This window comes from Oryctolagus cuniculus, chromosome 3, assembly GCF_964237555.1.
Source record: "Oryctolagus cuniculus chromosome 3, mOryCun1.1, whole genome shotgun sequence".
In the NCBI taxonomy this organism is placed as follows: Eukaryota; Metazoa; Chordata; class Mammalia; order Lagomorpha; family Leporidae; genus Oryctolagus; species Oryctolagus cuniculus.
Window position 1 is genome coordinate 113,655,529 of NC_091434.1, and position 27,721 is coordinate 113,683,249.

Below are 27,721 nucleotides of genomic sequence, written 5' to 3' on the forward strand. Positions count from 1 at the left end.
AAAAGATTAGACTTAGTCAAGTTCAGCAAATGGAACTGCCTCAATCTCTCTTCCACTTATTAGTCTAAAATGTGACTTGAATCCCAATGACTTCCTAGATTTGTGAGCTTGTCTTATCTCTCTAGTGACTGAGGCAGAACAGTCAATATATCTATGACCTGTACTAGTGTAGCCGACAGCATTATAAAGAAAATGTAGTACCAATAAATTTTCCCTTAAATACCTCATCAAATGCCAGTTGGCCTGACTGTAAGATAATGTTAGTATTTGGCCTGGGAAACTCAATCAATGTCTTGTGCAAGCTATAAAAATGATCATTGGCTGATTTAATATATGGCTTTAGATAACCCTGTAGAATCAGAATTGTTACCATATCCAGGGTCACATATTTCTGGCCTCAAAATTTGCATTTTTTATTTCACATTTTTTATTTTTTATTTTTATAATCTAAGAAATGGGGAAATAACACATAAATCTGTAGGGAACATGCAATTGAGTGCTTTGTGGAAGAGTGAAGAGAACAGTTTTAAACACTAGTAAGTCAGTGAATAATTGGGTACAACTGGATTGATTTCTAAGATTGCTCATGTGCATGACTTTTAAAAATTTTGCACCAAAATAAATTTCCCATTCTATTTCATTTTCTAAGAGCTTTGGAAGTACCCTCATATGTATTATTTGCCTTGGCCAGTAAAGGAAAATTTGAATCCTGATCAACTCACAGTAGTTCAGAGATGAAATTCACCTTGTAAAAAATAATTAATGCTAAATCTTAATTGCTTAGGGTTTTTTTATGATTTATTTATTTGAAAGACAGAGTTACAGAAAGAGGTAGAGACAGAGAGAGAGGTCTTCCATCTGCTGGTTCACTCCCCAGATGGCCAAAATGGCCAGAGTTCTGCCAATCCGAAGCCAGGAGCCAGGAGCTTTTTCAGGGTCTCCCATGCTGGTACAGGGCCCAAGGACTTGGGACATATTCTACTACTTTTTCAGGCCACAGCAGAGAGCTGGATTGGAAGTGGAGCATCCAGGACCAGAACCGGAGCCCATATGGGGTGCCAGCACTTCAGGCCAGGGCTTTAACCTGCTGCATCACAGTGCTGGCCCATAGTGTATTTCTAGTACCTGTGTTAAGCCCCAAGTTTCCGTCCCTACACCTGCAACATATAGCACATCAAAATTAACAAGACTGTTATTCATTTGTTAATATAGAGCATAAATCATTTTATTCCAAACTGAATAGAGAATATTTTGTTCAATAGTTTTTTTTGTGTGTGTTTAATGTATAATCCACATTGTTTTCATCCATTGGCCTGGGTAATTTTGCAATTAAATATATTTATGTTATCAGTATCTCAAACATGTGAAATTTATGATATGAACCTATGAAATTTATGATATAAACATAGGAAGTTTAACCATGGATGAATATCTTCATCCATTCATCGTTAAGCATTATTACCATAAAACAAAGATGATGATCATTTTTCTCTTTACCTCCTCAATGTATCAAACTATTTAGCATTATATGTACTATTATACAAAATAATTCTTTTTCATGAAGAGTTTCAGTGCCAGTATTTGAAGAGGGAAATGCTGGCACTGATATCTACTTCTGTTTTTTTTTTTTAATTTCAGATATTCTTTCATTTTTATTATTAATTTAAAATTTTCAAAACACAAATTTGGGGCTGGCACCATGGCTCACTTGGTTAATCCTCCACCTGCGGTGCCGGCATCCCATATGGGGTTGTTCTTCTTCCAGTCCAGCTCTCTGTTGTGGCCCGGGAAGGCAGTGAAAGATGGCCCAAGTGCTTGGGCTCCTGCACCTGCATGGGAGACCAGGAGGAAGCACCGGGCTCCTGGCTTTGGCTTGGCACAGTGCCGGCCATAGAGGCCATTTAGGGGGTGAACCAATGGAAGGAAGACCTTTCTCTCTGTCTCTCTCTCTCACTGTCTAAAAACCTACCTGTCAAAAAAAAAAAAATCACAAATTTGTGAGATAGTAATATAATGAGTCTTGACATACTGCTCACTCTACGTCCCCATCAATATCTCATATTAGTATATTTGCCAGATAAATGAGCCACACAGGCTTCCCCTATTTTTTGTAAATCCAAACTCTTTTTTCTCTTTTTTATCTCTCCCAATCCTCCCAGGCTCAAGTAGTCAACATTCTGTGTTCAGTTCATATTGAAATTTTTTTTTAAATTTTAGCTCCCAGGCCGGCGCCGCGGCTCACTGGGCTAATCCTCCGTCTTGTGGCGCCGGCACACCAGGTTCTAGTTCCCGTCGGGGTGCCGGATTCTGTCCCGGTTGCTCCTCTTCCAGGCCAGCTCTCTGCTGTGGCTTGGGAGTGCAGTGGAGGATGGCCCAAGTGCTTGGGCCCTGCACCCCACGGGAGACCAGGATAAGTACCTGGCTCTTGCCATCAGATAGCGCGGTGCACTGGCCACAGTGCGCCGGCCGCGGTGGCCATTGGAGGGTGAACCAACGGCAAAGGAAGACCTTTCTCTCTGTCTCTCTCTCTCATTGTCCACTCTGCCTGTCCAAAAAAAAAAAAAAATTTAGCTCCCACATATACAAATATGCGTTATTTGTCTTTCTGTTGTGGCTTATTTCACTCAGCGTTACTGAATTTAAACTACCATGAGCTTGAATTTTGTGTATGTGAGGAAATATTTATTCATCCTTTGGACTAATATTTATTGGTCGTTTCTTTATTCTGGCATCTTTGGGCAATTCCCTTTAAGACTTTATACCAAAATACCTATAAAGAAAATGCAGATAATAATACATTAATATTGAGACTCATGGAAATGAGTTTTTTTTATATCTATCCAATCATGCATACACATCATATACAAAAGGTATACACAGGTATAGTTTTATTGCAGAGGAGAAAAGTGTGTATATCTTAATATTAATAGTGGAAGTTGACTTTGCTTGTCTGTGGTGAGGCATGATTTACAAGAAACCCCTCTGCAAGCATTGATACAAATCTCCTGCTTATGCTGTAATGTATTTAGATAGGGCTGCCACACAGAAGTAGAATTTCTCACTTTTATTTTCTTCCCTAGTGCTTCTACTGAAGGCCTATTGAATCGCCAATGCATTTCATGTAATTTTATGAAAGACCAGTGCACATATTTTGATGCCAGTTTTAGCCCCATGAATCAACATTTCTTATTACTCTGTGAAGGTAAGCTTCTGTATGATTTCAGATTTTCTTTATACATTATATTGGTCAGTACTTATTACTGTCATCAGTAAACTTAAAATATTATATAAAATAGATTTACTGAGATGCCTACATTTGTTCATGTTTTTCATTTAGAAATAGAAACTGGGGATTAGTCATTACGCATACACAGTCAGTAAGGGGTATTTGAACATGGGCACTTAAAAATCAATAAACATTTATATCATCAGAACCATGTCATAATAATAAACTAATTTACCTGGTCTTTAGGAAAAGCAATAGATTTACTGAAACAATAGCTTAATTGTTAAGGGATTTCGGAAGAATGGGAATTGAATTCTTCTTCTACCTTCTTCGATTCAGAACAATTACATTCACCCCTATGACTTCTTCTATCTTGTACCAGTATGCTGTAGACTTGCATGACTGTGCAGTCTAGGATGTAGGCATACAAATCATTTTCTCTTTAACATGACACTGTATTTCCTGCAGATAAAAAATTCATGGGCCCTCCTATAATTTGATGAGTTGAGTGCTATTACTTCAGTTGGCTTCCTTTATAAAGACACAGTGAGAAATACACCAACATTTGCTCTTTTTTGGTTTCCTTTTTCCCTTGATATCTGAAATAAAGTGATTGAAAAAAAAAAGTACTTGTTTAATGGCAGCAGGAAAAGAACCATTACAATTGTAGGTAGGGTTCCTTAGAGAAATGAAATTTCTGGGTGATTGTTATGATAAATTAACTAGTATATTTTAAATAACTGATGATTCTGGTAGTATACTTTTTAAATTAATATAAAATAACCCTTCAAATTTTATTTATCATGTGGATAAGATATTTCAAATATGCATGTTTGCTTTCTTTCTTGGCCGACTGTTATATTTTGATCTTGGATTACCAGATGACGTGTGAAAGGTCTTAAAAATGTTTATACAGAGGCAGAAGTGACAACACAGTGAATTGAGCCACCGACTGTGAGCCTACATCGCCTATTGCAGTGCCTGGTTTAAGTCCTGGCTACACTTGAGCTTCCATTCTAGATTCCTGCTAATGTGCTTGAGATGCAACAGATAATGGAAAAAGCTCTTGGGTTCCTGCTACTATATGGGTGACCTAGATGTATTTCATGGCTCCTGGCTTTGGCCTAGACTAGCACTGGAATTGTAGGCATTTGATAAGTGAACTGGCAGATGGAAAATCTTTCTCTATTACTTGGTCTTTCCCTTTCTTTATCACTCTATCTTTCAAATAAAATAAATATATTTTCTTTAAAAATGATTACACATATTTTTTTGAATCTAGGTCCAAGGGTCCCAGTGGTCAGCCTGCATAGTACGGACAACCCAGCAAGTAAGTACATGAGAACACAGGCTACTTATGGTTGACTTTGTCTTGAATGTTTTTTTTTTTGTTTTGTTTTGTTTTGTTTTGTTTTGTTTTGTTTTTGACAGGCAGAGTGGACAGTGAGAGAGAGAGACAGAGAGAAAGGTCTTCCTTTGCCATTGGTTCACCCTCCAATGGCCACCGCGGCCAGCGCACTGTGGCCAGTGCACCACGCTGATCCGATGGCAGGAGCCAGGTGTTTCTCCTGGTCTCCTGTGGGGTGCAGGGCCCAAGCACTTGGGCCATCCTCCACTGCACTCCCTGGCCACAGCAGAGAGCTGGCCTGGAAGAGGGGCAACCGGGACAGAATCCGGTGCCCCGACTGGGACTAGAACCCGGTGTGCCGGCGCCGCAAGGCGGAGGATTAGCCTAGTGAGCCGCGGCGCTGGCCGTCTTAAATGTTACGTTATTTGTTTCTGGGTGCCATACTCCATAGTCATGTCTTCAAAGGAAGTCTTGTCATGAACCAAGCTGCATAAATAACATATGCTGAATCATATATATATATATGTATATATATATATATATATATAAAAGAGAAACAATAATGCAAGTAGTTTGATCTGTGTTACAGCTGAGACTGGGACTTAAGTGCTTGAAATGGGTATTTTCTGTTCGTAATTCAAATTAACAGTGATTGATGGAGTAAGTATATTTCAGCCTACTGGCCTGTAAGCATTTTGGCTTATTATTTCCTGGGTTTCACTTAAATTTTTCCTCCAGAGTGATACTTTTATGGACATTTGGGAAAATATGAAAGCTATATTATTTTATGTGTTTTCTACCTTTTTTGTTACAGACATCCAAAGTCTTTATTTTACCATTTATGCTTTTATTCATTAACACATCTATTCAGTTATTTTTTTAATTGATTGAGAATGCACTTTATCACGCAGTGTGACACAGGCTTGTTCTACATGGAAAAATTGTCTTCTGTTAATAACATAGTGTGTCTAAGTGCATAGATGTATGAGATACTTTAAAAACAAAGGGCCAGATAGTCTTCCTGTCTCCTTCTTTTCTTACATCTTTGCTTTACAATTTCATTTTCAAGGATTTACTTAATCACTACTCTGACACATTTGTGATTTAATATAGGCTACTATAAATTCATAATGAAGCTTATATTTTCAGACTCATTTAATCTTCAAAATATACCTGATATGGTTAATTTTAATATTCCCTTTTATAGATGAGAAAACTGAGTCATAGAGAGGTTTAATAACCTGACCAGAGTCATACTAATAAATGAAAGAGCCCTGAAATCTAATAAGAGATTCTGACTACAGAATATGACTTAGAAGCACTGCAATACAGTGACACTTTTGCAATTGAGTTTTCTCTTGACATAGAGTGGATGAGAACTCTATCTCTAATTGTCTCTGCTACTCAAATAATAAAGAAGCAGCGAAAAATCACTAGCATGTTATATTTAAATTAGTCAATTATTCATTATGGTACAGTAAGCCCTATTTAATAGTCATCTGTAGTAGAATTATAAAGGTAAAATTTTAGCATACTTTATTATCCTCTTTTTAGATTTCAAGTATCAAATGACATTGGCTTTTTAAAATGCAGAATAATTATTTTGTCTCCCATGATTAAGTTAATTTTTGGCAGTTCTTTTAGTGACCCTTGATGAAAAATAGAGAACTTAATTAGTCACACTACAAACATTTGAAATTAGGTGAGAATGTATCATTGGAAATTTGCTAGTGTTTAAATAAACTGAATTTTTTAAAAAAATATTAATATAAAGCAAACATTACAAGTATTTCATAACTATAATAACTCTAAGAGGATAATCATATTTTCCTTTCTCTTTATCTCCTTCCCTCAATCCCCCTCCTTTCTTACTTTATTTTTTTTACTCATTTATGCAAACTTATAATTTCAATCCACTCTGTAATCACAGGCTTAAAAAACCACTAGCCATATATATTTTTTTTTTGACAGGCAGAGTGGACAGTGAGAGAGAGACAGAGAGAAAGGTCTTCCTTTGCCGTTGGTTCACCCTCCAATGGCCACCGCGGTCAGTGCGCTGCAGCCGGCGCACCACGCAGATCCGAAAGCAGAAGCCAGGTGCTTCTCCCATGGGGTGCAGGGCCCAAGCACTTGGGCCATCCTCCACTGCACTCCCAGGCCACAGCAGAGAGCTGGACTGGAAGAGGGGCAACCGGGAAAGAATCCGGCTCCCCAACCGGGACTAGAACCCGGTGTGCCGGCGCCGCAAGGCAGAGGATTAGCCTAGTGAGCCGCGGCACCAGCCACCACTAGCCATATTATTCAATAAGTAAGAAATAGAAAGACCACAGTTCCATAGAAGCATAAACAAGGGCTGAAAGTAATATCAAATCTCAACATGCCCATTTTGTTCCTATATATATATATATATATATATGTTTTGTATTCTATATTAACTATTATACATAAGGGAAAACATGATATTTGTCTTTTGGGGACTGGCTTATTTTACTAAGCATAGTGCTTTACAGTTATACCCACTTTGTTTTAAAAGACAGGATTTCATTCTTTTTTATGACTGGATAGAATACTGTATTTGTAGCACAAATACATATATATCAGTTGATGGACATATGGGTTGATTCTACATCTTAGCAATTGTGAATAGAACTGCAATAAACATGGGGGTTCAAATGACTCATATGCTGATTTCATTTCATTATGTATACTCCCAGGAATGGAATAGCTGTGTCATAGGTTAGATTTCTTTTTAGATCTCTGAGGAATCTCTGTTCTGTTTTCCCTGATGTTTGCACTGGTTTATATCCCCACCAACAATGGATTAGGATATTTTCCCTCAGATTCTTGACAGCACTTACTGTTTTTTGACTTTTGGATGATAACCAAAGCTGTGAGGAGAAACCTCACAGTGATTTTTATTTTCATTTCTCTGATGACTAGCATTTTTCATGTGTCTATAGACCATTTGTAATTTATCCTTTGAAAAATGCCTATTCATATCATTTGCCCAGTTCTTAGCTGGATTTTGTTGTTGTTGTTGTCAAGTTCTGAAGTCTTTATAGGTCCTGGATATCAGTCCTTTATCAGTTGCCTAGTTTGCAAATATTTTTCCCATTCTGTTGGTTGTGTAGAGTGTTTGCTTTGCAAGTAATCTAAGCGTCTGCTAGGACAAACTCCAAAATTTTGTAAAAGAACACAAAAAATCAAGAATTTGAATATGTAAACATCATCATGGTCCACATTCAATAAGAAATTGCAAACTATGGGAAGAAAGTAGAGAATATGACTCATTTCTGATCGGGGCCGTGGTATAGTGTGCTAAGCCTCTTCTTGCCGTACCATCATCCCATATGGCACTGGTTGAAGTCCCAGCTGCTCCACTTCCCATCTGGCTCTCTACTTTGGCCTGAGAAAGCCATTTAAGATGGCCCAGTTGTTTGGGCCCCTGCACCCATGTGGGAGACCCAGAAGAAGCTCCTGGCTCCTGGCTTCAGATTGGCTCAGCTCCCGTTGTTGCTGTCATTTGGGGAGTGAACCAGTGGAAGGAAGACCTTTCTCTATCTCCCACTCTCTGCCTGTAACTCTACCTCTCAAATACATAAATCAATTATTAAAAAACAAAAGAAAATATGATTCATAACTAGGGGAAAATCAGTGAATAGGAACAGACTCAGAAAATAAAGAGATGATGGAACCTACTGAAAATATAAGTTGTTTGTTACAAATATATTTTTAAAAAGTCAGAAAACTTAATATATTAAGAAATAAATAGAATATAATTCATAATGGAATTTTGTGAACTTCAAATAAAATATTTGAAATACAAATTTTGAAAATATAGACAGAAGGTTAGAAACTGTGAAAGAAAATAGCAGTGAACTTGAAACATCATCAACAGAATATTTCTTGACACAGAGGAAAGAATTAAAGAAATAGAGGAGCTGACACTGTAGCATAGCAAGTTAAGCCACAACCTGCAGTGGCTGCATCTCGTATGGGCGCCGGTTCAAGACCAGGCTGCTCCACTTCCGATCCACTCTGCTATGGCCTGGGGAAGCAATAGAGGATGGCTCAAGTTCTTGGGCCCCTGCACCTGCATGGGAGACCTAGAGGAAGCTCCTGGCTCCTGGCTTCTGACCGGCCCAGCTTCAGCTGTTGTGGCCATTTGGGGAGTGAACCAATGGATGGGAAGACTCTCTCTCTCTCTGTCTCTTCCCTCCCTCCCTTCTTCTGCCTCTCTGTAACTCTGCCTTTCAAATAAATAAATATACCTTTAAAAAAGAAATAGAAACAGAGTAGCCCAACATCTGCACCTGTCATATTTATAATTGTTTTTAGAAATTTGTCAGGGGTTGCATAAAATATTTAACAAAGTAATGGCCAGTAATTTTTTCAAACCGAAGGAAGTATTTTTTAAATGTTCAACAAATCTGAAGCAAGATAAAACCAAGAAAACCATGCTAATGTGCATTACAAGAAAATTATAGGAACCTCATGATAAAGGAAAACTATACTAAACCTTCAGAAATAAAAACACACATTGCCTCCACACATTATATGGATAATAACAAGGCAGACTGATCCTCAGACAAAAAAGTAAAATATTACAGAACAAAATATTTTATCTGATAAAAAAATTAAACCAAACCAACCAAATATTCTAAACCTAGAAAGAAAATATCCTTCAAAAGGCAAAATTAAGTTTCAAGAAGATAAAATTTGAGAATGTTTTCCATCAGACTTGTACTTCTGAATAACACATAGATCAAAAAAGGAAATTTTAAAACTAATTAGAGAATATTTTCAGCCAAAAGAAAATGAAAAATAGCATTTAAAGATAGGCATAATTGCAATTGGAAAGAAATTTGTAACTCTAAATTATTGCTTCATAAGAAATGGACTGTTTAATCATTGATCTCAGCTATCACCTCAAGAAATTAGAAAATGAAGAGGAACTTAAGGCTGTGAAAAGTAACAGAAGTAAAAGTAGCAGAACAGTTTTAACAACAATCATTAATGCAAAGCTTATACAAACTTTCAGAAAATGTAATGCCAGCATTCACCATATGTCAAATTCTGACACAGATATTACCAGGGCAAAAAACTGTCTACAGTGCTGCCATTGTGGTGCAGTGGGTTAACATACAGTCAGCCATTATAGGAGCCCTGGCTCCAGTCCAGGTTGTTCTCTGCTAATGCATCTGGGAAAACAGAGCACTATGGTCCAAGCACTTGGGCCCCTGCTATCCAACTGAAGTTGCAGACTCCTGGCTTCAGCCTGGCCAACCCTGGCTGTTGCAGGCATTGGATTTGTCTGTTTGAAAGGTACAGTGATAAAGAGAGAGGAAGAGACAGATACAGAGAGTGAAAGAAAGGGAGTGGAGATGGGTGTGGAGAAAGAAAGAGAAACACTAACCGATAGAATAAATAAAGGGGAGAGTGATCCAACATGGGAAGTGAGATACTCAGCAGACTCATAGAATGGCAGATGCCCTAAATAGCACTCTGGCCTCAGAATCAGCCCTAAAGGCACTCGGATCTGGCTGAAAAGCCCATGAGAGTATTTCAGGCATGGAAAGCCAAGACACTCTGGCAAAAGATCTCTGTGAGTGAGATCTCAGTGGAAAGAACAGGTCTTCAAAGAAGGAGGTACCTTTCTCTGAAGGGAGGAGAGAACCTCCACTTTGACTATGACCTTGTCTAAACAAGATAAGAGTCGGAGAACTCAAGGGGCTTCCATAGCCTTGGAAACTCATGACTGGAGCATAGGGAGATTACTGATGCCATAGACAGGAGTGTCAATTGGTAAAGTCAACAACAGGAGTCACTGTGCACTTACTCCTCATGTAGGATCTCTGTCCTTAATGTGCTGTGCATTGAGATTTAATGCTATAACGAGTACTCAAATAATATATTGCACTTTGTGTTTCTATGGGGGTGCAAACTGTTGAAATCTTTACTTAATGCATACTAAACTGATCCTCTGTAAAAAAAAAAAAAAAAAAAAAAAAAAGAAAGAAAAGAAAAGAAACTATCAACTCCCAACTTGACTCTCACTGGGATTAAACATGACAATAGGTCTGATCTGATTTCATCATCATTAAAAAAAATCATCTATTATTTTTCACTTTATGTTTCTGTGTGGGAGCAAACTGTTGAAATCCTTACTTAATGTATACTAAGCTGATCTTCTGTATATTAAGATAATCGAAAATGAATCTTGATGTGAATGGAAGGGGAGAGGGAGTGGGAAAGGGGAGGGTTGTGGGTGGGAGGGACGGTATGGGGGGGAAGCCATAGTAATCCATTATTCGTACTTTGGAAACGTATATTCATTAAATAAACGTAAAAAAAAAAAAAAAAAAAAAGAAAGAGAAACAGAGAAAAAGAGAGAAAGCCTGCAAGCTCCTATTTGCTGATTCACTCTTCTGATGAGTGCAATAGCCAGGAGCCAGGAACTTTACTTAGGACTCCCAAGTGTTTGGCCAGGGCCCAAATACTTGGTCCGTTTTCCTATGCAGTTCCCAGTCTGTAAGTAGGCAATTGGGTCAGAGGTGGAGCAGCAGCTGGGGCACAGACCAGCATCCATATGAGACGGCAGCATTGCAAGTGGTGGTTTTACACACTAGACAAAACACAGGCCCCAAATAACTAAGTCTTTTAATACATAAAGATCAAATTCTCTTGTGTTTAAATACAAAACTTCTAAACAAAATATTAGAAACTCAAAAGTAGGCATTTATACAAAGGATAGTATGTTACAATCTCATGAGTTTTACCCAAGGAAGCCAACACTGCTTCAATAATCAGGCAATGTAATTCATGATATTACACTGAATTCTCAATGGATTTAGAAAAATTACATTGGATAAAGTTGACAAACTACAAGAATACATTAATAAAATTACTAAGCAAAATAGAAATAGAAAACATAAATTTCTTAACTCAGTGAATGATATCTTCAAATGTACACAAATTGACATAATATTTGATAGTGAGAGTCTAATGCTTTTCCCCAGGATTGGGAGAAAGGTAAAAAAATGTTTACTTTTAATTTCATAAACATTGTCTTAGAGGAATCAGTAAAACAAATAAGAAACATTAATATTAGCTGTGAAATTGCTTTTTTTTTAGCAGAAGGCATTATGTTACTAACCAAAAACAATGAAGAAAGAATAAGAGTCTATGGAATAAACCATATAAGATAAACAATTAGGAATAAGTGATTTTGTCATGATTACAAATACAAATCACTATAAAAATTACTGTATAAACTATAATGCAAGATTACAAAGTACTTCAAAATGTCATGTTAAATAGCATCAAGATCACACATTTGACTCAATGAGGTTAAGATGGTGCTTGGGCTGGCAGCATCCCATGTTGGAGTGCCTGGGATTGTGTCCCAGCTCTGCTTGTGATTCCAACTTCTTACTAATAGGCACCCTGGGAGGCAGGAAGTGATGGCTCAAGTAATTGCAGGCTTTTGATAAATGAAGCAGCAACTAGATCTCTCTTTGAGTCTCTCTCATTGCCTTTTAAATAAGTAAAAAAGGGTTTAATTATAGATAATAAAATAGCATCAGAAGTCATATAATACCTAGGATATGTCTAATAAAAATGTACATGTTCTCCAAAAATGAAAGCTCCATGACATGGATAAGAAAAATTAGTCATAAATGGAAATAGACATATACATGTATATGTTTATGCATTGGAGGTCTCACAGTTTAGTATGTAAACAGATGCATAGATATAATATATTTATAGTAAAATATATTTTACATATATACACACAAATGTATATAGTATATTTAAAAATGTATAACATGTTCATGCTGTTTCTGCCCTGTTAGACACCTGAACAATAGTTTCAATCATTATTTGAATGTCCTTATTTGTGAATCACATCATCTTTGTGTCATTTCTGTCTTATTTCTATTGATTAATTTTTATTCTTATCTGGAATTTTTGTATTGAAATCCAGATATTGTGAATTTTGTCTCATTTGGTGCTAGATACTTTTTTATTCCTCTAAACATTCTGAACCAGGATAGTAACATGCTCACATTTGAGTTTAAAAATATAAATGCTCATTTTCATGTATGAGAGCAAATGAAAAAAAATTTGACTCAAAGAAGAAATTCCAGTTAGAAATATGTGGCAATAATTTAGGAAATAAATAATGACAGTTTAATCAGTAACTAGCACAGCGCTTGCCAAATTGTAACCATCATATAATTGCTGTGTTGTACTGATTCTTGACTAATGCGTGGGGGTTAGCTATTTACATTCTTGTTTTGGTTTACAGAATATTTGATATTGGAAAGTAATTCTGTGCTGAAGGAAGCTATCCTGAGGAAGAAGATAGTAAAGTCAGAAATTAAAATCCTCCATATTGACGACTATGGTAAAGCTTTGTGCATGCTATGTTAGTCAAGAAAAACTTTTTCTGCATGTTATAATTGTACATGTAAATGATTCCCCATCTTTAATATTTTGCTCTTTCTTTAAAAGAACTTCCTTTACAGTTATCCTTTCCCAAAGATTTTATGGACCGAAACCAGTATGCTCTTCTGTTAATAATGTAAGTATTTTACTTGTTTTTGAAATAAATGATTCTAAAGATTTTATAATTTTTCATATGCCTCCCATGACAGTGTTCTGATTGAAATAACAACAGAAAACCTATGTAAATATTTAACTGTGATAGCTGTCAGTTGCATGAATTGCTCATGGGATCTGTCACTAAATATGTGTCGAGATCGGTAAATTGTGTGCTTTCTGCCTACTAAATAGAAATGTATGCTACCATTAGAAAGAGTAACCCCAGCTAGTGTGGTTTATGGATGTCTGCTCAATACTTGCCCAAGCCCTATGTTCTTTATGAGCTGTTTATTTGACATTTAAGAAACATGCATTATTGGAAAAATTGTGTTCCCTTCCTGGAGGCATGGTCACCAGGAAGCAGCTCATGTTTATAACACCTAACTCTAGTGTTTTCACCTTGGAATTGACTGTAGAATTTAATTTGTTCTATTTTCAATGAAATTATATTCTTCTTGTGTATTACTGGGCACAGAAGCCCCTAGCATATTATGGGTAGCTAACTTGTTATTGATTTAGCATTGTATTCCTGAGAGTTAAAATTATTTTCCTTAGTAAGAACCCCAGTAGCGTATTACATGACAGTGCTTAAAATCATCTAGAGTTATATCTAGAATCTCAGTGGGATAGCAAAAAAATGAAATAACATTATTCACTGTGATTATGGAGTGCAGAGAGTAAGCATTCGTTCCGTGGAATCATACTGCCTGGGTTCCAAGTCTAGTTTTGCCATTTTCTATCTGTATGTCCTTGGGCAAATTATTTATCCCCTTGCAAGGCTTAATTTCTCTTATTATTAGATGAGCAGTAAAATACAAGGCTGACTTTTAGGTTGCTTTGAAGATTGAAGATTGATTTGAAGATTTGAAGCACAACATAGAGGTCTTTTGCACAGCACCTCACACAAGATTCATACAATTATTGGGATTGTAATTCATCCCCTTTCGCATACATTGCATCGTGTTTATTTAGGTATTTTAATGTATAATACCAACATTCCCCTTCATTGTAAGAAGCCAAATAATACAGAAGTAAAGTAATTAATGTTGTCTCTCAAGTCAGTGTTTTATTACTAAGTCTACAGACTTGATCTCATGTAGTTTTTCATATCTACACCTTTCTCCTTTGTCTCTGCTTCCAGAAGCCTCTGAAAAATCTTGGTGTCTTCCTCAGGAAGTTCTTACTTGCTCTTTCTATATTCCATCTTTTGTCTTGTCTCTTTCACCTTGTTTTCTTCTTTTGGTTTACTAGAAAATAAGGTTTCCCAAGGGAAGGGAACTAACTCGGCACCCCTCAGTGCGTGCTTTTATCTTCACAGTGGAAGATAAAAGGATTGGCTGTGCTTAAAAGCATAACTCTTTATGCAGATGGAAGGGTGGACAAATATTACTCCGTGCTTAACTACTGCCTCTAGGGCTGTGTCACACACTGGGACAAGAGTTACAGATTCTTTCTGTTTTCTTAGGATTGCAAACTGGCTCATCAGATTTGTGCTGTGGTCAGGTTCTTTTTTTAATTCATAAGAGGAATATAAGGAGCTGTACAAGAAGCCTGTTTGAAGATTTCTATTTCTCTTGTTAAGAGGGATATTTGGATCCTTATTAGGAGTAGGATAGTAAAGATGCTGGTTTTAGAGTCAGGTAAGACTAGATTCAAATAAAAATTCTAAGATTTATCTACATTCCCTAATCTCTCTATGTTTCAGTGGTATAATTTGTGATTACATATATACAAGTGTGTGTGTGTGTGTGTGTGTGTGTGCATAAATATATCGTGCTGTTTGGTAGATCATAAATACTTCCACTTCTTGTTGAATAAATTAGAAGCACAACCATAGTTATTATTGTAGGTGATACTATTTTAAATATATAAATTTACTATTATAAATATTTAATGTGTAATAAAATATCCATAAATTTTTAATAGATGATACTAATATAAATAAAGCAGTGTAGTTAGCTCCATATAATAAATGTTGCTACTTTTGATTGGGGAAAGAATGAAAGCAAGTGAAAGCATTTCTACTTATTTATGTTTTTATACAATATTTTTATTAAATATTAAATTACTTTATTCAAATTGCTTGGTTTTCAAAGGTAATTTTCTCAGGAGTTGTATATGATATGATATCAAAATCAAACCAAGGATATTTTTAAGTTTATATAATTTTTTAAATTACCTAATTATTCCTGAGACATTTATGCTTAGAAACATATACGGGCCAAAATGAAGGAAGTATAAAATGTTTTGTAAAGAATTTTTAAAATTGCTTATAATTTAAAATCATATTTAGTTCTTAAGACTAAATCTTGTTTTTAGTGACAAATTGACTTCCCATTCTAAAAATAATAGTCGTAACTGAAAACATTTATAAAACATTACTAGACACTGTCAACATTAAATACCACTAAATACAGTGATGGTTACTTAAGTGAGTCTAAGAACGATTTAGTGATTTTGATGTCATCTCATCCTTGCCCACTTGATAAAGGTCGAACTCAGGATGCCAGAGAATGTTCAATAAATTAAATAAATTTCTAGAATGCAGCATTGTCTATCAGACCTTCATGAATTTAACTTGCTTAAATCTCAGATAATTCACTGTCATTCATTGAGACATCTCCCTAAAGCCTTTTTTCCACCCTCTTCCTTAGTGTATCCATCTCTAATCACAGTCCCTGATACATGTCTCCTCCTACAGCAGTCAAAGCCTTCCCCCAGAGGCCCTCCATAAGTCTTAAATTAAATTTATTGTATCATTTTACGTTATTTTTAATGAGACTGTTTCATATGCTACATAGGAAATCTATGACTTCCACTTGATTTTGGACCAATGTTTCTGAAAAAGAAGTCAAAGTGTGTTTTAAAGAATTAATTTATAAATTAGTCACTGAAATATCTAAACATCTTCAGAAAATAGAGATATTGAAATCTTTGGTGCTGTCCATATATTAAACGTTGTCTGATTCGTTAGTATATTCCTTACAACAATTAACTCTTACAATATCAATCAGTCCATGAATATGAGTTGAGTGTACAAGTGGATCATGTCCAGTTCCCACTAAGTACTTGTAATTGAGATATATATATATATATATATATATATATCAGAATTCTATAATTTGGTCTTCTTGATTCACAAGAGTTATTTGTGAACTGTATTCTATATGATTGTTCTGTTAAATGACACGATATAATTAATTGTTCCGGGCCGGTGCCGCGGCTCAATAGACTAATCTTCCACCTGCGGCGCCGGCAACCAGGTTCTAGTCCCAGTTGCCCCTCTTCCTGTCCAGCCCTCTGCTGTGGCCTGGGAGTGCAGTGGAGGATGGCCCAAGTCCTTCGGCCCTGCACTTGCATGGGAGACCAGGAGAAGCACCTGGCTCCTGGCTTTGGATCAGCGTGGTGCGCCGGCCGCAGCGGCCATTGGGGAGTGAACCAATGGAAAAGGAAAATCTTTCTCTCTGTCTCTCTCTCTCACTGTCCATCTGCCTGTCAAAAATAAAAAAAAAAAAAATTAATTGTTCCCTTCAGAGTAAACGACATTATCCTGTTACTTATATAAAGAAAGCATCATAACTGATATCTCATATATATGTATATATATATATGAATTTTCTCAGTATGAAGTGTAAGTAATATTGTGACTAACATCAACCACATGGTGCCATAGTGTTTTTTTGCCTTGACCTTTGAACCACTACTGTTTATTGGGTTTACCTTCTTCGAGGTGAAACTCATGAAATTCATGTGTATGATTCATTTCCAAACCCAATTCTCTTCCTACACTTTCTTTAGTTTTTCTGTCCTTTCTTGCTTTCTGCCTCATTTGCTTTTCTACTCTATCACTAAATTGAACTCAGTGAAACCCATATCTCAAAATGTAGCTCTGCTGTCTCAAATTTTCCCCTCTACAATATTTCCATTTCTTTAGCATGACATACAACAGTCTTCATTATCTATTTCTGACTTATCTCTTGATCTTCATCTCATAGTAGCCTCCACTGGAGATAAAAAACTACTTCAGTACCTAAAATGTGATGTATTAGAGTGAAATGGGCATTTTGAGATTTAATTATTGTTTATAACCCTTCTCTCTCTCTCTCTCTCTCTCTCTCTTTCTTTTTCTTTCTTTCTTTTTTTTTTTTTTTTGGAAAAGTGGTTTTTATCTTCATACTATTTGTTGAACTCTTTTACTTAGTGTAGGGTTAACTGGTTAACTTTATGATCATTAAGTAAATTGAAAGTAAATCTTTGTAAAAATTAAGAGCGGAAATGGGAGAGGGAGGAGGAAGAAGGATTGGGTCATGGGTGGGAGGCAGGGTATGGTGGGAAGTATCATTATGTTCCTAAATCTGTTTAAATGAAATACATGAAAACTTGTATAACATAAATAAAATTAAAAAAAAAAATAGAAACAACTTCATTCTGGGAAATACACTTCCTTAATCATCCCCATATATTTCTATGCTGTCTTCCAGTGTCTTTAGTTGCTTTGCTCCTCTGGGAAAGTTCTATTAGTACTTCATGACATATTTCCAGATAATTTTATGTACACTTCTGTTATAATGTGTAACCATACCAGATTACAATATTCATTTTCTGTATCTCCTATTAGACTATAAATTCTTTGTTAGTAAGTACTCCTTTGGGATGGTTGATTTTGCCTTAATTCACTAACAGGAGCATTGTTTGTGTTCAGTAAATTGATGAATGAGTGAATATATAAGTGGATAAGTAAACAGATGTTAGTCCTAAACTTGTCATCAGGAATGAATGAAGTTTATATGGGAAGGGAGGAATCCATAAATGATTGGAGAGTTTGTAATGTTTATAAGGTCAGTTTTCTGGATGAGTCAATTTCTCTGCATTTTAATTTCCCATTCAGTAAAATGGGAGATAAATTTCTCATGTTTCTTACATTCTTTCTTAATAATGTTATATTGATTGATTTTCATGCTGTCATTTCACTGTTTCTATTTATAATTTTATTAGTGAACTGACTTTTTGAAATAATGAAAATTATTATTAGCTACTATTAACTGGTGTTTGCTATGAAGGGGCAACATGATGGTGATGAATCATTACCATCTACTGCAGATTATCCACCAGAAACCCTGTAATTGAAATATGACTGTCCCTATTTTAACTCAAGAAAACCGTTACTAAAATATGTCATGTGTAACATCTCCGAGATAATGAATAATGTAAAATTAGAGTTTGAGCCCAACTTCTATATTTATTTTTTAATCAACCCTGTACTATTTCTATTATACAAATGATGTCTGCTTACACAGAGTGTTCTTTAATAATACTTATGTGCATATTACCAAAGAAGGCCTACCTGAAATAGAGGAGCCCTGAACACAGCCACACTCCTGGTTGCATGGAGTCCTAGATTATGTCAGATCAGATGGTGACAGATAAGTTTGCTTTGTTCCCAAGAGTGAATTCCTATGTATTTCAAAACCCTCTGTCATTATTTGATTCTCCATTTATTCAGACAAAACACACATCAGCTTCACCCTCTCTTTTTTAAAAAACAGAACCAGACTGTTTGATAAGGGTGAGAGAGATAATTAGTATTTGTCTCAAAGAGTAATTAGTATAGCTTAGCCATATAATGAGATCCAAGTTTAAAACTTAAGTTTCTGGGTTTAATCGTCATCACTTAAATTGATAGAAAATGAATCTATATTGCAATGTAAAAAAAGATTAAAAGGAGAAAAGACAGTGGCATTTAATTCAGTAATGGAAGTTGAAAGGTGATCATTTCTTTTCATTTTTATCTTGAACATATTTAACCTTATTCTTTTATAAGCTGTAGATAATGTTTCTTAAATGTCAGCATTAGTCACTGCTGTTTAGATTTTACAGACTCAAACTTTATGTACTAAAAAAGGCCATAAGGGGAAATTCAAATTCAAATTTGTATATAATGCATAAGTTATACTATTATCCTTAGTGATTCTTTTAAATTAAAAATACATATACAATGTGGGTGTTTTCCTCTATTAATATAGTTCTAAGATTTTTATATCATTAAGTTGATATGAATGATATTATTTCACATGAATGATATGCATTCATTACTGATTACTGTTTAAACTATACATGTATGCTGGATATTTAATGTTATGCTACTGAATTTTTTCATAAGAAGTATTTTTGAATTTGCCTAGTTTTTAGAATTGGATGAACGTGTATTTAATTGCTTGTGGAATAGTAACCTAAAATTATTTTATTTTTTCCTTTTTAAAACAATTTTATTTAAGTTATGCAAATTTTGTGTATTTTATATATGCAAATACAGGAACATAATGATACTTCTCACCCTTCCCACCCTCTCACCCGTGCTCCAACACTTCTTCCTCCTCCCTGTCCCATTCCCATTCTTAATTTTTACAAAGATCTACATTCAGTTTACTTAGTGATTGTAAAATTAACCCTACACTAAGTAAAAGAGTTCAACAGATAATATGAAGAAAGAAAACACTGTTCCTAAACAGAAGAGACAAAGTTTGTAAACACTCATTGAATTGCAAAATGTCCATTTCACTCCAATGCATTACATTTTAGGTACTTTATTAAAGTAACTCAGATCAAGGAAAACATGTGGTATCTGTCTTTTGGTGACTGGTGTACTTCACCTAATATAATGGCTTCTACATGAGCCCATTTTGTTGCAAATGACACGATTCCTTCCTTCCTTCTTTCCTTCCTTCCTTCCTTCCTTCCTTCCTTCCTTCCTTCCTTCCTTCCTTCCTTCCTTTCTCTCTTTTACAGCTGAGTAGTAATCCATAGTGTATCACTATGGAATAACCTACATTTCAGTCTTTTTTTAAGGAAAGTAAGATACAGCATTTTCCCCTTGACAATACAATACAGCCCCATATTTGAGGAACACATCAATAATGTTATGATATTCCAAGATTCTTTCCTATTCTACCTTTTTTTTTCTCCTTATGTATTAAAGTATTAGGTTATAAATCATATGAGGCTATTTAACATGTAGGTGAAATATAAGAGAATTAAATGATGAAAGTGATGATGAGAAATTATTCCAGAAGTATACTTTTCACTTATAGCAATATATATACTTTCATGGGAAATGTGTATTATTCAAAATTACTCACTGAACACTCTGAAACTACCAGAATAAATGACACTGGGAAAGAAACTCAGAACTCCTGAATGTTTCAAACAAAACCATGACTCAAATAATTAAATTCTCATTAAAGATACTAGTTAAGTCTTAATTAACATCTTTTTGTAGAATCAGCAATGGATCACTTGTGCTTCTTCCTTAGGGACATTATCTTCCAAATATTTTTATTATGCCGTTTGTATCAATGATAAACCTTATCCAAGTGTACCTGTCTTTGTAATTCACTGTTTGAGTTCATATCTTTTAGTCTCTATTGATTGAAGCGCTCAATTGCCTCCAAAGAGACAAATGTAGAGGGGACATAGAAACTGCTAGATGAACCACAGCTCACCCCAAACATTGTGCTTTGGTTAATTTTTAACTTTTTTCTTGTGGTCTTAATTTATTGCTAAGACTTCCTCTTTAAATGTGAGAAAGTTTTATTTCATTAACTTAATATCTTATTTATTATTTTTGATATAAAGTTTTTAATTTATATATTTTATTTAATTTGATATAAAGTATTTTTAATCTTGGTGTGAAGTATTTTCTTTTACATTGAATTTACATTTAATTTTTAAAACAATGTATAGCATATATTTATGTAAAATATCAAGTATATTAAAAAGTATTTTAATTTAATTTACAAAAATGAAGGTTTAACACTTCACTAAATAAAAAGTTCAATGAAGGGAAAATGAAAATACCATAGTTCAGCAGGAATATAGGCAAAGGCTATAAATAGTAATCAAATACAAACATTTTCAACTGTACTCGAATATGGTAAATTTTAAAGTAGTCACAGATCATTATAACCATGATAGTACATAATTCTTAATAATTTGATAAAGATTTAAAACAAAGTTTGACAAGATACTATATTTGTAGCAAAACTGACACAAAAGTAATTTCTCTATTTTTTTTAATTTTTGAAAAACATTTTTTCCCACATATAAGGAATAAGATGTGGAAATTGTTTTTCTGTATCTGGCATACTTCACTCAGCATGATGTCTTCCAGTTGCAATCATTTTGATGCAAAGGATGTAATTCCATTCATTTTTATAGATGAGTTTTATATATCTATATACAGATATAGATATATTAAATACATATTTTTTATCCACGACTCTGATGATTGACACTTTGGTTGATTCCATTTTTGGCTACTATGAACACTGCTGCTATAAATGTGTTAGTATAGGTATCTCTTTGATACAATGTGCTCATATATTTTGAGTATGTACCTACTAGTGGGATTGTTGGGTAATATAGGAAGTCAATTTCTAGTTTTTAAAGAAATTTCCATGCTGTTTTCCACAGTGGCTGCACTAATTTGCATTCTAACCAACAATGTAGAAGAGTTCCTCATTTGAGTGTTCTTGTTTGCCTCCTAACAACTTCTTGGGAAGAGCTTTGCATCAACTACAATGATATCAACATTGTATTATCATAATCAACCTCTAACGTATATTAAGTAGGTTGTGGCAAATAAGCAAGTTTTGCACAGATCACTATGTATCTTTGAGAATTAAAATGTTGAATGTGGAGTAGGTATTTGGCACAGCAGTCAAGATGCTGCTTGCAAGACTCGCTTCACATATTGGAGAGCCTGGATTCAAGTCCTGGTACCATTTCCAATTCCTGCATCCTACTAATGTGCACTCAGGCAACTAATGATAGCTCAAGGACTTGGGTCACTGCCGTCCATGTGGGAGACCTGGATTGAGTTCCTGTATACTGTGTTTGGACTGGGTCAGCCCCAGGCATTGTAGGCATTTGGGGAGTAAATCAGTAGATGAAAGTTTGTCTGCCCTCTCCCTTTCCAATTACCAAAAAAAAAAAAAAAAAAGATATGAAAAATTATATGCTTCATAGTTTTTTTTTAAATATGTGTGACAGTCAATTGAATTTTAAAATATTTCTGCCAATGGTCCCTACCCATATTTATCACTGTTATTATAATTACTATATTTACTTGATGCAAAAAATAAGCTAAATTTATACTTTTGTTTTGTTAAATAGCCATATTTTCTAGCAGATAAACTGATTTCTACAATCCAGCTACAGGATTCTATAACTAGAAAAAAGTTTTGTATAACCACTATCCATTACGGAAGGTTTTGTGATAACTAACCTAGGAATGAAGTGCAGGTTCAATATTTGTATATAATCAGCATTGATTTTCATATGATAAATCAATTGTTTTCCCTGATAAACTCATATATCCTAGGTGTTGCATGCCTAAGTGTCGTGCTCACAATATTCCCATGAACAATCCTTGAGAAAATTGAGAAACCTTAAGTGGTTTATGGAGAATAACACTTACTTCTTTTTTAAGACGCACATTCTTTGTTCTACTTAATATTATTCCCATATTCCGTAAGCTTTCGTGTAGTACATTTTCCATGATAATATCTAAGGCAGATCTGCTGCATAAGAGATTTAAATTACATTTTATGCACACAACGACTGAGTTAAATTCTCCTGTCCTTGATCTGTTTATAAAATGTGCTAAGATTTCATATAACTGTAAGTAATTTAAGTGTGACTCTCTCCAAATTCAGGAGAATGAAGCAAATGTAATTTTAGCTGTCTAATGATATAACTGTTCCTAGAGACTGAAAGCAGATTCTCCAACCCCCTCCTTTGTATTTTCTCACCCACTCTGTTAGAAACGATCTGAAATAGAAATCGGCCAAAGGATAAGAATTAATGTAGTAAGACTTCGACAGCAGAGATGATTAGAAGATTGAAATGTCTTCCCATTTTATTGCACAATTTCTGTTTGAGAAATGTCCCTCGGGCCTTTTCCCATTGGTTCTGTTCTGATATTTTCAGGAGGCCTCCAAGATGTTTATCCTGAGGTTAATTTTGTGTGGATAATACCAACAGTCCATTTTTGAGTTTTAGAGCTGGCTCATTAATATCCATGCTGTTCAGTCTTTCACCCTGTGCACTGAGAAAATTCATTTTTTTGGCTTCCTACAACATAATGATTTGATTTAAAAAACTAGATTCTGTGTTGTCTTCATTGCTCTCATGATAGTCATGTTACAGTTTTGCATCAGGGTAAAAAGTTTCTGGCTTCTTTCTATTCATGAGAAAGCGAAACAGGATCAACTTTCCCTTCAAGATAGAGAAAAGTACCTTTAGTAGATTGTAACTGATCATGGACTGAGGAAAGTGATTCTACAAAAATAGGACAAAATGGGTGATAAGTGGGAGGAGGAGGAGGGGGATGATGTAAGAAGATTCAATCATATTAATGCAAAATAATTCAAAGTCAACATCATCAGTGGTCTTAAATCGTACTGAACTGACCCACATAATAATGATACATGGAAACACTGAGGATTTTTTTCTTTAACATCAAACTACAACTCAATCTAGCAGTGCTATGAATCTTAACAATTGAAAAAGAAATTGTACAGTAGTCCAATTCTCAGGAATTACACAGACTAAGTACATAGACCAGAAGTCAAAAATAAATTTGCTAACAAAAATCCACCCTTTGCAAGGAGCTGAGTTCTTGAATATGGTTGCAAGAATTAAAAATGCAGAGCTGCTTAGGGATAGTCAGATGTGGGATCTCTGCTTCTATGAGAGGAGTGAAAAGTAAAAACTTAAGTGCAAAACATTGTCTAGAACTAATATTAATGAGAACCTAATGTGGACCAAGCACTTTGCTAAGGAAAATCTATCTATCTATTGATTGATCACTCAATTGATCTATAGATCCATCATCTATTTATCCATATAATCTCACTTAATTACTGCCATAACTCCACCAGATTGATAACACTGTTGTCATCATAACACAGATAAGCAACCTTAGGCTTAAGCAGGAGAAGTCACATGTCTAACACTGCTGAGCTTGAGAGTAGATATTTGGCCTAGCACTAGACACCCACATCAGAGTCCAGCTTCAGCTCTCAATTCTGGCTTCCTGCTAACACAAACCCTGGGAGGCAGTGGTGTTTGCTCAGGTAGTTGGTCTCTTGCACATGTGGGAGATGTGGATTGAGTTCCCCACTCACTTCAAGTCTCCTGGCTCAGCTCTGACTGATGCAGGTATTTTGGAGAGTGAATCAGCAGATAGGAATGTCTCTCTCTCTCTCTCTCTCTCTCTCTTTCTCTCTCACTCTCTCTCTCTCCCTCTCTCTGTCTCTCCCTCTGTCTCTTTCTCCTCTGTATGTCTCTCTGCCTCTTACATAATAATTTAATAATACATTAAGATCACTGGCCCCGCGATCAGCTTAGTTTATTTTCATCACCCATCACCTGTAGCCTTTTCACAGATTGATAGCCTCACTTTGATTAGTACAGGCAATTTTTCTGAAAGATTTGACAATGGGCAAGGTATATTTACACATGTATATGGATGACAGTGATTGAAGATTAATGAAATTTGAGAAAATAATTGCAAAAATATTTTTTCTGTGTATTAACCAGGTAGGCTTCATTATATGACTTGAAGGAACAGAATCTTAGGAACCAGATCTTAGGTCCTTGGTAGCGGTATAAATAACTTGATCATGTCAAATACTCCTTTGTTTATTAATCAAAAAAGTCAACCATAAATTACTTGGGAAATAAACTGTGGATCAGAAATTTTAGGATTATATTAATAACACCCTTAACATAAGAAGTTGAAAATCTGGAGATGAAACAATGCTCTAATATGAAAAAATATTATCCCTTACATGATTAGTGAAATAGATGAAAAACATTTTTTTCTGCCATTCTTCATTTAGAAAATTCATCCATGAGAACAAAGCTAAGTATAATAAAAAGAGAAATAGAAAGAATTGGTCCAAGAGGTCCTTAGCCAACATATGTGTCTGTATGCACATGTGTGGAAGAGGGCATAGATGTTCACATGCTACAAGTAAAAATCACTGATTGTACATCTCTGCAAAGTAGGTTTCAGAGTAAGGCAAGACAGGTATTAAAGCTACTGTATTCCTTCAATCTCATGTTATTTTGTGAAATGAATTCTGTCCTGAGGAATGAAATCAGAAGCGTTGACAATTGATTTTCCGTTAGAATTTAGTGTGACGCAGATCTTTGTGAATCATTTTCCTTTGACTCACATCCATTTCTATTCTATTCTTTACTGCATTATGTTTAGGAAGAAAAAGTATAATGCCTGGTTCTCAATGATTCTAGCTCTCAACCCATCACTCATGCAGCAGAGTCAACACATTCTGGACTTAAAAGAACTAAGAAGTGTGATGAGTATAAACCATTCTATCTCCTCCTTCCATGGTGTAATCAGTGGAACACAGCTCTGCATCCAACAGTAAATCACTTTTAAAATTCTTTCAGGCAACAGCCCAGTCGTTGCAAGTGTCCTCAGAATAATATATTCATCTTTCCATTTACTGTAACTAAAACTAAAGAAAGGGCCTTTTAATAATGTACTGCAATGGTGACTTGTGATCTTACCTATTTACTAAATATTATTGAACAATGAAAACAATAAATAAAAATGAAAGTGTATAGATTTGAACAAAATATTTCAGATGAGCGGAAACAAAATATCAAACCCTTTTGTCACCTGAATGTAAATTCAGCTGTCTTTTAAGTTACATGGCTGGGATGGCCTTGTGATGTAGTAGGTAAAGCCTCTGCCTGCAGTACCGGCATCCCATATGGGTACCAGTTTGAAACCCAGCTGCTCCATTTCTGATCCAGCTCCCTGCTAATGTGCCTGGGAAAGCAGCAGAAGATGGTCCAAGTGTTTGTGCTCCTGCCACCCACATGAGGCACCTGGAAGAAGCCCATGGCTCCTGCCTTCAGCCTGGTCCAATCCCTGGCTATTGCAGCCATTTGGGGGAGTGAATCAGCAGCTGAGAGATCTTTCTGTCTCTCCCTCTCTATCTCACTCTCTCTCTAACTGTGCCTTTCAAGTAATTTTTTAAAAATCTGATAAAAAAAAACCTAAAAAATGGCACTTTGTGAATCTAATTAAACTCTTTAATTTGATTTTGGTATATATAAAGGATATTTGCTTAGGGCATAAATAGGTGGTTAGTTCTTTTAAAGATCAGTTAGATATGCATTATTTTATTCATCTTACTTCCTTTTATGATATGCTCATATGGTGAACTCCTCATTCATACAAATATTTTCAATGTTGAAATAGATGAAGATTGAGCCTGTAAGACCTTAAGTTCTGTAGAAAGTTTACACTCTTAATTTGACTCAGCTACCTGTGTTAATTTATGGACAAGTTCTATATTACTATGATCTTTCCATTGCTTTAGGCAGATGGAATTATTCTTTTCAAGACAAATTTCAGCAAAGTTGTATGTCTCCATGCAACCTTGAAACAGTTCTTTATTCTGAGTATTCAGATATGTCTGAGACATGAAAAAACAGCAAACTAACATGAAGGAAAATAAGGAAGTTACTCAGAGAAAAACTAAATGGAAACAAATTAGTTGGAACTCTCTTCACTAACTAAGAAGTACTTGTTTAGCTTTGTTCACAAAATTTTGTGTACAGGGGCCGGCACTCTAGTGTAGAAGGTAAAGCCACTGCCTGCAGTGCCGGCATCCCATGTGGGCACTGGTTTAGGTCCTGGCTGCTCCACTTCTGGTCTGGCTCTCTGCTGTGGCCTGGGAGGGCAGTAGAGGGAGGCCCAGGTCCTTGGGCCCCTGTGCCCACATGGGGGACCTGGGGGTGGCTCCTGGCTCCTGACTTCAGATTGATGCAGCTCAGGCCATTGTGACCATTTGGGGAGTGGACCTGTGGATGGAGGACCTCTCTCTCTCTGCTTCTACCTCTGCCTTTCAAATAAATAGATAAATCTTAAAAAAAAAAAAAAAAAAAAAAAACTTTGTGTACAATTCATATCCACCATTATCCTGCAAATGTCAGGTTTCTCATTCATAATAATAATGATTAGCCTCATAATTTGTGTTCTTTTAAACACATCATGAAATAGATTTGCATGCATCATGCAGCAAAAAAAGAACACATTAACGTCCACAGGGAAATCCATTCAAAATTAGTGGTTCATGACATACTATCATGTTTCGTAACATTAAAATCTTGGTAAGTAAAAGTTGAAGTCTAAAACAGCAGTGTAAGGGCAGTGATCCTGTGTGGGACACTGATATCCTATATCGCATTATGGGTCTCAGATCTTGACTGCACTCCTGGTTCCAGCTTTCCAGTAATGCACATCTCAGAGGCACCTGGTGATGACTCAAGGGCCTGCTGCCACTGTGGGAGTTATGGCTCCTGGTTTCAGCCTGGTCTAGTCCCAACTATTGTGAGAATTTGTGGAGTGAACTAGCAGCTGGAACATCTCGTCTTTCATCTGTCTTTTCTGCATTTCAAAATATTAAATTAATACGTTCTTTTTAAAGAGTGCTGTTTTA

At 35.5% G+C, this 27,721-nt stretch overlaps 1 protein-coding gene across 4 annotated transcripts in view; it reads left to right on the plus strand.

Annotated features, from left to right (window-relative positions):
- Nucleotides 1-27,721, plus strand: part of DPP10 (dipeptidyl peptidase like 10) — a 1,559,001-nt gene that overhangs the window by 1,509,833 nt on the left and 21,447 nt on the right. For all 4 annotated transcript variants that reach the window (XM_051849637.2, XM_051849636.2, XM_051849638.2 and 1 more), the window contains exons 16-19: nt 3,081-3,202; nt 4,509-4,556; nt 12,886-12,984; nt 13,092-13,161. In XM_051849637.2, the coding sequence (XP_051705597.1) occupies nt 3,081-3,202; nt 4,509-4,556; nt 12,886-12,984; nt 13,092-13,161 (339 nt within the window). The remainder of the gene's footprint in view (nt 1-3,080; nt 3,203-4,508; nt 4,557-12,885; nt 12,985-13,091; nt 13,162-27,721) is intronic.